The sequence below is a fragment of the Ruditapes philippinarum genome, unplaced genomic scaffold, assembly GCF_026571515.1.
Source record: "Ruditapes philippinarum isolate M1 unplaced genomic scaffold, ASM2657151v2 ctg21987_1_1_1_1, whole genome shotgun sequence".
Classification (NCBI taxonomy): domain Eukaryota; kingdom Metazoa; phylum Mollusca; class Bivalvia; order Venerida; family Veneridae; genus Ruditapes; species Ruditapes philippinarum.
The window spans coordinates 1-11,977 of record NW_026854599.1 but is presented as its reverse complement, the minus strand read 5'-3'; the positions used below and the strand labels follow the sequence as shown (position 1 = coordinate 11,977).

Sequence of the window (11,977 nt, the reverse complement as noted above, 5' to 3'; positions counted from 1 at the left end):
TTCAGTTTGGCATATAACTGATAAACCCGTAAGTTCATGCTGGACACAGGAAGTTGTCCATCAGCCATTTTAAAATGGCAGCTAATTCAGAACCATGTGTTGCTTACATTATTATCAAAAACTTTGAAGATTATGAGCAAATAAACTTGTTCTGTTTCTCTCATAACATTGATCACCATAATGATTACAATCACACAGAAAGATACTTCAAGACTTATTTCTTCACTTTTAAAGATGTCATTAATGTTTCAAGGTTTGCTAGAAGAATGAATATTAAAACAAAGTTAATCAACATTGTTACATAAGTGAATATAATTCCTTGAAGAAGGCAAGTATATTCAAGTTTACAAAACTATTGATATTTACCCCTCTTATATGCACCTGAAAATGGGTGAATATGTTTCTGCATGCTCTTGTCTTTTTCAAATATAACCTAGAATCTAAGCTTTGCCTGACAACATTTAGTATACTCATTTTTCTTTTGTGAATGCAAAACTTACATGATTGATATTTTGAAAATTAAAAAAAACTATAAAAATAATAATATCATTATTTACAAGCTTTTTTTATCCAGTATTTCTCACTACTTATTACTATTTATTACTTTGAAAGAGCTTGTGCTTGCTAGGTGAAATGATAATTATGTCACAACAATCTTTTTTTGCTTGAGAATTTTTTGACTCTTTGTACAAAAGCCTATATAGCCAGTAAAGTACTGGGAACCAGTGTAAGAAATTAGGATTTGAACTAACTAGGCTGATCGGACGACCAGATTTGAATATACACTAGCCCAAAAGACATTTCACTAGCACGATTTATATTGCCTCTGAAAATACAGTAGCCTGGTCGGGCTTGTTACTGTGAAAAGTTGGTAGCCAGAGGAGAAATTTAGTAGTCTGGGGCTATCGGACTACTGCTAATTTCGAACACTGGGGAACTATTGGATATCTGATATAGATGGAAGGACATATTGTGGAAATGGAAGTTTGATATATTTAGAATATTATGATGTTTAAGGGTGTTTTTTTAAAGCAATAACAGAAGTACACAAAATAATTACGACAATCAAGACATGAATAGTCAAAATACCGTAAAATCCCGATTTAAGGCCCCCATCCACTTTTAGAAACCTTGTGTATAATTTAAACAAAGAAACGCTTTCACCATTAATGATTTTGTACAATGTAAATTTGACACTCTTAAAACCAAGTTAATTTGTGTTTTATTTCAGTTGAAGAATGGGGCTTAAGCGGAAAAAGAGAAACTTTTATCAGAAACAACTGAAGAAACAACGACTTCAAAAAAGTGTATGTTTTATTGCTTTACTTGTAAAAAAGGGAAAAATTTCATATTAGAATAGTTCTCTGTTTATCTGTAGATGTAAAGTCTGTAGTCATCAAGTCTCCTCAACGTCAAGTAATTGTTCACTATCATAAGTTAAATCAAAACCTAAATGCTCAATCCATGTGTATGTAGAAGGTAACCCAGTGATTTGGTCTGCACAAACTAGCCTTGAATTTAATGGAGAAATGATCTCTCCCTAAAAGAAAAATGGAGGAGTGAAGGTGCTAGGAATCTTGCTTTTTAAAACAAAAAGTAGGCAGAGGGAGCCTGATATCAACCGAATCTTGTCAGCATTATGAAATTTTATAGTGAAATGATTTTTGTAAATATTTTCAGAAATTCATTTGGATGAAAATCCGTGGTGTTAGTATATTTTGGCCAGTTAAAGTTGTGACGGAGACTTGTGATAGAATAGAAATTTTCATCAAATCAGACAATGCACAGTAAGTTATTGAAATTTGTGTTTTCAGTTTGGTCAAGCCAACTGCTTTTGCAGTTTGCTGTTTGTTTATTGTGTCTATTTGATACATAACACAGGGATCCAAGCTAACAGTCGCCCAGTTGCTAAATGTGAGTAAAAATTCCACTGGGTGAGTGAAAATGAAAAGTTAAATGGTCCAGGTGGCAACCTTAATCAGTGGCAGTAATCTTATCAACATCAGTTGTCATTTGTGTAGATAACATAAATCTGCTTAGTTATAAAAATGGAGCAATATCAGAATAACAACAAATAATTTTTTGATGCTGATATTTATGTTTACTGTTGATGCAGTTGTATTGATTATTTGTATGTGCAATAAGAGGAATTCATAAGCAAAATAATAAAAATTAGAAGAAATTTCCAAAGTTTATAGACAGGTACCCCTGTCAGGATCTTATATGTTATTATGGTAAACAAAATTATAGATTAAAATAAATACTTTAACAACTTATAATTATTCCATTACCTTAGTTAACGTTCATATTGTTGATCAAAAATCACACTCCCAAGACGTCATGGACATTTTCAGCAATAGTTTGTTGCATTTCAAACGTAATTACTTATATTTTGCCTAATGTAAAAAAAACTTGTTCTTTATGATAGGAACATAAAAAAATCTATAAAAACTTGTGGATATTAAGGAAAATAAAGAAATCAATAAATTATTGGCTCAATGACATTCTGTGATGTGACAATCAAGTCATTTATGTGTCAAAAAAAAAAATTGCAGGTTTGAAGTTAGAAAGCAAGAAAAAAACATACAACCATTCCAAGAGAATTTAGAGCGCCTTAAAGCACAAGGCATTGGTAAAGAAAGTTATAAGTTGCAGCTGTTTACTGCCAAGTTTAAAACAGTTTTGTTGCTTATTATGAGAAATGGCTAAAACAAGATATGAACTATTTTTAGCTCATCTAAACTTTTATATGATAAGGGTGGCCACAAGATTTTGGTAAAATGGGACTAATATGTTAAGAGTTAGTGCCCCTTGAATTACAAAAATGCTATTATTCAACAAGTTGATTCCATTTATACAGGAAGTGAATACCCAAAAATTCTTGGTCAGATTCAGTTATTGGCTAGATTTGGCCCAGAGCTATTGGCCCTTGATTGACAAAAATTACTAATTTTAGACTTGAAGAGAAAAGAAGAGGTATTACTGAGTTGGGTTGGGGTTTCCCTGTTGCCATCTGTAAACTTTAACATAGATCATTATTTATTTTATTACAAGGTGTATTGTCTTCATACTTGGACACAATTGGACAGAACAACCCTTTGGTCAAGAACTTTAAATATACAACTCTGAATCTTTACATTGAAGGTCAAATTATTGAATTTTGCTTTGTTTCAGTTAAAAGTGACTTTATCTTTGTTATTTAAGATACTTAGACACAATAATCTTTTGGCAAAAGCGTTAAAAAAGACGAAGCTCAAAGTGACCTTGACTGACCGATGGCCTTGACATTCAAGGTCAAAATATGATATTTTGTTGGATTTTTGCTTGGGACAAATCAACATGTTGTTTAATCTATGTACGTCCTTGACCTTGAAAAAACCTTGACCCTAAAGGTCAGGTTATTGAACTTTGCTTAAATAAGTGTAACTACGTTATTGATAGACATATTAGATTGATACTTTTACAAAACAACACAAATGGCAAGACCTCCATGTTACATAACATGTGCATGGCCATTACATTGAAATGACTTGGACCGAAAATTTATACAAAACAACACTTACAACAAAACCCACTAAACAACTTTTTTGTCACCTTGGTCTTGAAGTTGCTTTGAATGTCGAAGTCAAATAATTTAATTTTGACTGTTATTTATAGACAGGTTTGATTCATATTTTGACAAAGCATTAAAACCATCACATTTAGCAATTCAAATATGACTTTTGAACGACCTTCACCCAAAAACACTCATAAGTAAAAAAAAGTTTGAGCGTGGCCCTGGCTTGTTGTTGCCCTTGTTTAAAGATACAACAATGAAATTTGAATATTAATTAAAGTGAGTCTTTTTGTAGACAGCTTAATTCAAATCAGATTTTTACATTGTAATAGTATCTTGTTTTAGCCAAAAGTTTATCAGTTGTGAGAATTTAGTGCTTAAGAAAATCTCCAGGTAACAGAAATTTTGACTATCACCCCAATAGTTATTCTTATGGTTCTAATAAGGTGTCTGCTCATGCCTGAATAATGCATGGAGGGGCATTTGAGGTCTTCCTTCAGTAAAAGCTGAAGTATTTTAATTTGGTGGTGCAAAAAATTTTTTACAAAACAGCTATCTCCCATCCTCCCTCTGTCTGTCTATTATTATATTATTATTTACATATTTCTTTTAATTTTCATTAATTGGTATTTCACAAACTTTTAAGGATTTTTTTATACCACCGCATGCTACCTTATATTTATATGGTTAAAAAATTGAAAATCTTCTTCTCTGAATTGACAAAAACTAGAGGTTAAGTATTTTTCTCATGAAAAATATTGTCTAGTTAAACTATACCAAGATTGTTCAAATTATGGCCCTAGGGTCAGAATTGGCCCCGTACCGGGGTCATAGGTTAAATACGGTGACATAGCATTTTTCACAAACGCAATCTTGATAATTATTTTTTAAAGGTCAGGACTTGTGGGGGTGATCGTCCAAATTTCTGGGGAAGCACATCAGACTGTACAGTACTTGTGGATGCATAAATACAATTACACTTTTAAAAGGACAGAACTAGTGGGGTGATTGTCCAAATTTCTGGGGAGGCATTTCAGACTGTACTTGTGAGTTGCATATTAAAGAACAGTTTATGTTTTATAAACGGACAGGACTAGTGGGGTGATTGTCCAAATTTCTGGGGAGGCATTTCAGACTGTACTTGTGAGTTGCATATTAAAGAACAGTTTATATTTTATAAACGGACAGGACTAGTGGGGGTGATTGTCCAAATTTCTGGGGAGGCATTTCAGACTGTACTTGTGAGTTGCATATTAAAGAACAGTTTATATTTTATAAACGGACAGGACTAGTGGGGTGATTGTCCAAATTTCTGGGGAGGCATTTCAGACTGTACTTGTGAGTTGCATATTAAAGAACAGTTTATATTTTATAAACGGACAGAACTAGTGGGGTGATTGTCCAAATTTCTGGGGAGGCATTTCAGACTGTACTTGTGAGTTGCATATTAAAGAACAGTTTATATTTTATAAACGGACAGAACTAGTGGGGTGATTGTCCAAATTTCTGGGGAGGCATTTCAGACTGTACTTGTGAGTTGCATATTAAAGAACAGTTCATATTTTATAAAAGGACAGAACTAGTGGGGTGATTGTCCAAATTTCTGGGGAGGCATTTCAGACTGTACTTGTGAGTTGCATATTAAAGAACAGTTCATATTTTATAAAAGGACAGAACTAGTGGGGTGATTGTCCAAATTTCTGGGGAGGCATTTCAGACTGTACTTGTGAGTTGCATATTAAAGAACAGTTTATGTTTTATAAACGGTCAGGACTAGTGGGGGTGATTGTTAAAATTTGTGGGGAAACATAATTTATTGTATAGTTGCATATGACATGTTTGGCCAATTCCAAACTATATACATAAATGAGCACTTTTTTAGCTCGACTATACGAAGTATATGGAGAGCTGTCCTACTCGCCCCGGCGTCCGCGTCCAGATTTCAGATTAAAGTTTTGTTTGGTGCAGTAAAATATTTTTCACTATAACTTTATCATTTCTTAAGGTATCGACTTCAAACTTCAAATATATGTATATCAAGTATATATCAACCACATCTTATGTGACAAAGTTCATAACTCTAGCACCAATATTTTCAGATTTATCTCCCCTTGATCTTAGAATTTTCTTTAAAAAATATTATTTTTTACTGTAACTTATTTATTTCTAAAGGGATCAACTTCATACTTCAAATAAATGTACCTTATCATCATCCACATCTTATGTGACAAGGTTCATAACTCTAGCACCAATATTGCAAGAATTATCTCCCCATCAACTTAGATTTTTTTACTAGAAAATGTTATTTTTTTACTATAACTTTTTTAGTTTTAAAGGTATCTACCTCAAACTTCAAATAGTTATTCCTTATAATCAATTATATTTTATGTGACATTGTTCATAACTCTTGAAGTAATTTTTACAGATTTATTTCTCTTTGAACTTAGGATTTTCTTTAAAAAGTATTATAACTTCGTTACTTTTTAAGGTATCTACTTCAAACTTCAAATATATACTTCTTATCATTTACATGCCTGTTGTGTGACAAGGTTCATAACTCTAGCGTGACTATTTCTAGAATTATTTCCCTTGATCTTGGAATTTGATTTAACAAATGTTATTTTTTTACTATAACTTAATACATAATTATACATAATTGATTTTTCTTTTATAGTTTTGTCCTCCTTACTGTGTCCAGTATTTTATTAGTCGAGCTTGGCTGTCTCCTTTGGCTGTCTCCTGTGACAGCTCTTGTTATTTTAGCAGTATTTCTCATGTTTGATTTATATCAAAAGTACTGCCTTTCATTTTTATTTATACAATCCTATTTTTTAGGGCAGAATTCACTTTAAATATGATTTATTGAAAAGAAATAATGTCAATAAGTTTTAGTCAGAATAGTGTTGTTTTTCCTGTTTCAGTATGGCACTTTGAATGTAGTTAGATTCTTTTAAGTGGCATTTTACTTACATACATACTTTACTAAAATAACAAAATTTGGCTCTCTATCACTTCTTTAGAACTATACATTGCTGTAGCCTAAGGAAATACATTAATTTGTACATACTCAGGAGTGCGAATTATTTTTCACATTCACAGATGTTGATTATTTACTGTACAGATTGTTTAATGGGGAATTTTTGCTGAATCTTACATATTATTTTATCCATTTTCAGGATACCTGCAAGCCAAGGCCATGAAAGAAACAGAAAGGTGTTTTATGGAAGATATTGAATATGCTACTAATGAATCAGATGATGACTCTGTGGAAGATAAAACATGCTCAACAAATCCTACTGAAATAGAAAGTGAATCAGATGATGACTCTGTGGAAGATAAAACATGCTTAACAAATCCTACTGAAAAGGAAAGTGAATCAGATGATGACTCTGTGGAAGATAAAACATGCTTAACAAATCCTACTGAAAAGGAAAGTGAATCAGATGATGACTCTGTGGAAGATAAAACATGCTCAACAAATCCTACTGAAAAGGAAAGTGAATCAGATGATGACTCTGTGGAAGATAAAACATGCTTAACAAATCCTACTGAAAAGGAAAGTGAATCAGATGATGACTCTGTGGAAGATAAAACATGCTCAACAAATCCTACTGAAAAGGAAAGTGAATCAGATGATGACTCTGTGGAAGATAAAACATGCTTAACAAATCCTACTGAAAAGGAAAGTGAATCAGATGATGACTCTGTGGAAGATAAAACATGCTCAACAAATCCTACTGAAAAGGAAAGTGAATCAGATGATGACTCTGTGGAAGATAAAACATGCTTAACAAATCCTACTGAAAAGGAAAGTGAATCAGATGATGACTCTGTGGAAGATAAAACATGCTTAACAAATCCTACTGAAAAGGAAAGTGAATCAGATGATGACTCTGTGACAAATAAACAGTTCTTACCTTATCCTACAGAAGTGGAAAATAAATCAAATGATGACTCTGTGGAAGATAAAACATGCTTACCAAATCTTACTGAACAGGAAATTGAATCAGATGATGACTCTGTGACAGATAAAACTTTCTTACCTAATCATACAGAAGTGAAAAATAAATCAAATGATGACTCTGTGGCAGATAAAACATTCTTACCAAATCCTACTGAAAAGGAAAGTGAATCAGATGATGACTCTGTGGAATATAAAACATGCTTACCAAATCCTACTGAAGAGGAAAATAAATCAAATGATGACTCTGTGGAAGATAAAACATGCTTACCAAATCCTACTGAAGAGGAAAGTGAATCAGATGACTCTGTGACAGATAAAACTTTCTTACCTTATCCTACGGAAGTGGAAAATAAATCAAATGATGACTCTGTGGAATATAAAACATGCTTACCATATCCTACTGAAAAGGAAAGTGTATCAGATGATGACTCTGTGGCTGATAAAACTGTCTTACCTAATCCTGAGGAAGAAGAAAGTGAATCAGATGCTGACTCTGTGGCAGATAAAACTTTCTTACCTAATCCTGAGGAAGAGGAAAGTGAATCAGATGATGACTCTGTGGCAGATAAAACTTTCTTACCTAATCCTGAGGAAGAGGAAAGTGAATCAGATGATGACTCTGTGGCAGATAAAACTTTCATACCTAATCCTGAGGAAGAAGAAAGTGAATCAGATGATGACTCTGTGGCAGATAAAACTTTCTTACCTAATCCTGAGGAAGAGGAAAGTGAATCAGATGATGACTCTGTGGCAGATAAAACTTTCTTACCTAATCCTGAGGAAGAGGAAAGTGAATCAGATTATGACTCTGTGGCAGATAAATCATGCTTTCCAAAGACAGATGAACATGCTAGTGATTCTGCTGAAACAGATGGAGAAATGAGTGATATTTTCCCTATGTTATCAGAAAAGAGTAGTTGCTTTTCTTCTAGTATACCCCAGCACCAAGAAGACTCTGAAAGTGAAAGTGAACGTTTGGATGAGGACAGTATTTTACGAGATGTCAATCACCCAAACATTTATATTAAAAGAGTTTTGAAAAATGACATGTCAAAGACTGGAACAATAAAGAAACATGAGAGGGTATATAATAGCTATCAGTACTGCGGTGCATGTAAACTTATGACATCTAATTTAGCCCAACACATAAGTAGGCATATAAAAAGCAGCAATCATCCACATGCTTCAGACCGGGAAATTCAAGCTATCAGATCAGAACAGAATGAAATAGAAAAGAAGAGGTTGTTGAAGCTTCTTCGCGCAAGGTACAACCATGAGTCTAATATGAAAACAAAGGAAAAAGGAAAAGGAGTCATCATTTTGGAACGTAGACCAACTACTGACTTTAATGTAAACAAATATGGTCCTTGCCCCCAATGCCTGTTGTGGGTTGCAAAAAAATTGCTGAAAAAGCACCAGAAGAAATGCATCAACAGAAAAACCAATGCTTACCTCAGTATTGGAGACTTGACAACACAATCTGAATGTCTGGCAAAGGATTTGCTACCAATTGCAAGTAAAAGGCTTGTTAAAGAAGTGTTTAGTAAGATGACTTCTGATGAAGTTGGAAAAACTGTAAAAGGTGATCAATTAATTGTTCAGTTGGGGAACCAATGGCTCGAAAAAAATGTTGGAAATGTTCTGAAGCGAGGCATCTACACATCTCAAATCATGCGCCTTGTTGGACGTTTTCTTTTAAACTTGAGAAAAATTTGTCCACAGTCAAATATTCAAGAACCTTCCTTATGGCAGTACCTTAAACCAGAGTATTTCAACGATATTGTGAATGCGACGGTTCTCACAGCATCTCCAATATCTGATGAAGATGATAGTCTGCAAGCCCCAAGCAATGCGATTAAATTGGGATACGACTTAAAAAGACTATTGAATGGAAAAATCGGTCTGGCTATCATGGACCATGATGAACAGAGTCAATCTGATGCAGGAAAGGTACTGAAACTCATGGATATTTACTGGGGGTCAAGGGTCACAAAGGCAGCAAGAGTCCTACTGGATGAAAGAAGATATTATGCAGAGAAGCACTTGCCACATCCTGAAGATATCCTAAAACTAAACTGCTACCTACAAGATTCAATTTCACAGTTAGATTACAAAAAAACAGACAAGATGAACTTCAGACTGGTTGCAGAACTGATAGAAGCGAAATTGATTCTGTATAACCGCAGAAGGACGGGGGAACTGCAAGCAGTAAGGTATGGATCAAAAATAATATAACTGAAGTTATTGATAATAAATTTAAGACAAAAAGATATTATTTTGATTCTAACATTAACAAAATCAGTAAGAACACTAATGCTATTTTTTTTTCAAGCAGAGATTACTTCTGGTGCCATTTTTTTAAAACTCTGTTCAATTTCACACCCTACTGTTCCTTAGATATAGAAATTATTTATATAAAAAAAAAATATTTAAAAAAAATGTTATTTTATCAAACTTTCAACAAATTAAACTTGCCTGCCAGAATGCTTCTTTCCAATTGGTGACAAATTATGAACTAATATTGATCAAACCTAAGGTGGAAGTGTATGTTAGATATTATGTTAGCATTTTATGGGGGCGTCCATGGTCGAGTTGTTAAGGTTGTTAGACTTCAAATCACTTGCCTCTGACCACTGTGGCTTAGAGACATGTCATCAACTTTAGCTTTTTCAGGTGAGAAAGCAATGCAGCAGCTTAAGGAACGTCAGTGGTTCTACTCAGGTGCCTGTCTGTGTCTGAAATAATGTACAGAGGGGCACCTGAGGTCTTCTCCACCAGTAAAGCTGGAAAGTCGCCATATGGCCTTTACTGTGTTGATGTGACGCTAAACCCAAGCAAAAGCTTGGCATATATGAAAAGAAAACATTGTACAAATGGAAAATATCAATAAAAAGGCGTTGAAATTGTTGTCTTAAAAAGAAATTGAGGGAGAAAAAAGCAGCCGCATATACATGTAGTCCTTAACAAGTGTTTTTTTTGACAGTTTATTTCTTCTTTGTGTATAGTGACAAAATCACACAATGAGTTTTAGAATATTATATTGATTTATAAATGAAAATGCATAAGATCATAACACTGCTTAGTTTTTGGTCATTGCCCATGACAGATGAGGTTTGGCTCTGCATGTCATTATTTTATGCTCATTTTTTTTCAAGATTAAGCTATGTTACACTTGTGTTTTAGACTGCAAGACTATGTACGAAGAACGAAGGGTTGTTCTGGGGAATACTTGGTTGGTGAATGCACTGCCTTTGAAAAGCAGTTATTGGAATCTCAGGAAGTCATGACTATACGGGGCAAGGTGATGCTTGTTATTTGTTTCAGAATTCTTATGTCTGTAGAAATGTCTAAACATCATTATTTTGCAAAAGCAGTTCACTGCAATTAATGTCATAGCTGTACTATTAGCATAAATTTTGCATTTTAATATGGAGTTCTTGACACAGGAAATAAATATATATCTTTAACAAGTAACTTAGTAAGTTAACTCTTAATGTAGTTATCACTTACTGTATTTTTAGAAAACTATAATCTTGTCAGCTTTTTTGGTTAATCCTGGAATCAAATTATTTTGGTGTTCCTTTGTTGAAAAATTTTGTACTATTAATTAAATCATTCTTGAAAGTATTTTGTTATGGGTATGGTGAAACACTTTGAAAGTCAAAAATGGTTTTATGGTTTCAGACTGGAAGAGGAGTGCCCGTCATTCTGCCTAGTGAGACAGCTAAAGGTCTTGCCTATCTAACAGACTCAAGAGTTAGGATAAGTGCTGGAGTGCACGCATCTAACCATTACATCTTTGCTTCGCAAGGTATTTTGTCAGCATGAGTAATTTATTCTAAAAGCATTGTGATTCCCTGTTCTTGTTGGTGACAAACAGCCGGATATTTTCATAAGATTGATTTTCATAATTACGTAAAAAAACTTATTGTCTGAAGGTACAACGCTTAGACATTTGATATATAATATCATCTATAATACCGTCCTGACCAAAATTGTTCATTTTTTGCCCCTAGTCTCAAAAATGGCTATGGGGGTCATAGGTCAGAGGTCTGCATGACCCCTCCCTGTGAATGTTACCATTGACCTCGCAAAAAAAAAAAAATATATATATAGATTTTAAGTTGGTGTCCAAATATAAGATAGTCTTGATTAGTAGGTCACTAAACAGTATTGTAGATTTTATGAGTGGTCGAGGAAAATCCGCATAAAGTGTGATTTAGAGGTACATGAAGTGTTAACACATGCATGCCGGCTTCAAATAATAAAGCCATGCTGTTGTGCCCAAAGCAAAAGTAAGGTTTTAAAAAAGACAAGATTCTGTCATGAAATGGAAACTCAGACTGGCATCTGAAAGGGTTGTTATGATGATATGAAGGATATGAAGATATGATTTCTGTGAGGAAAATCATAGAGTGAATCTGACAAGTTTATTGCATGTTTGGATGTCTGCTGTC

The 11,977-nt window shown here is 33.6% G+C and overlaps 1 protein-coding gene across 3 annotated transcripts; it reads left to right on the top strand.

The window, feature by feature from the left end:
- Positions 1-9: 9 nt before the first annotated feature.
- Positions 10-11,331, top strand: LOC132740548 (uncharacterized; the record flags this gene model as incomplete). 3 transcript variants are annotated; one of them, XM_060728468.1, is given in 6 exon segments in its annotated part: positions 10-1,307; positions 1,681-1,787; positions 2,556-2,632; positions 6,733-9,733; positions 10,704-10,821; positions 11,205-11,331. In XM_060728468.1, coding segments are annotated over 6 exon segments (3,499 nt in total), but the record flags the coding sequence as incomplete, so codon positions are not given.
- Between the last annotated feature and the right edge of the window lie 646 nt (positions 11,332-11,977).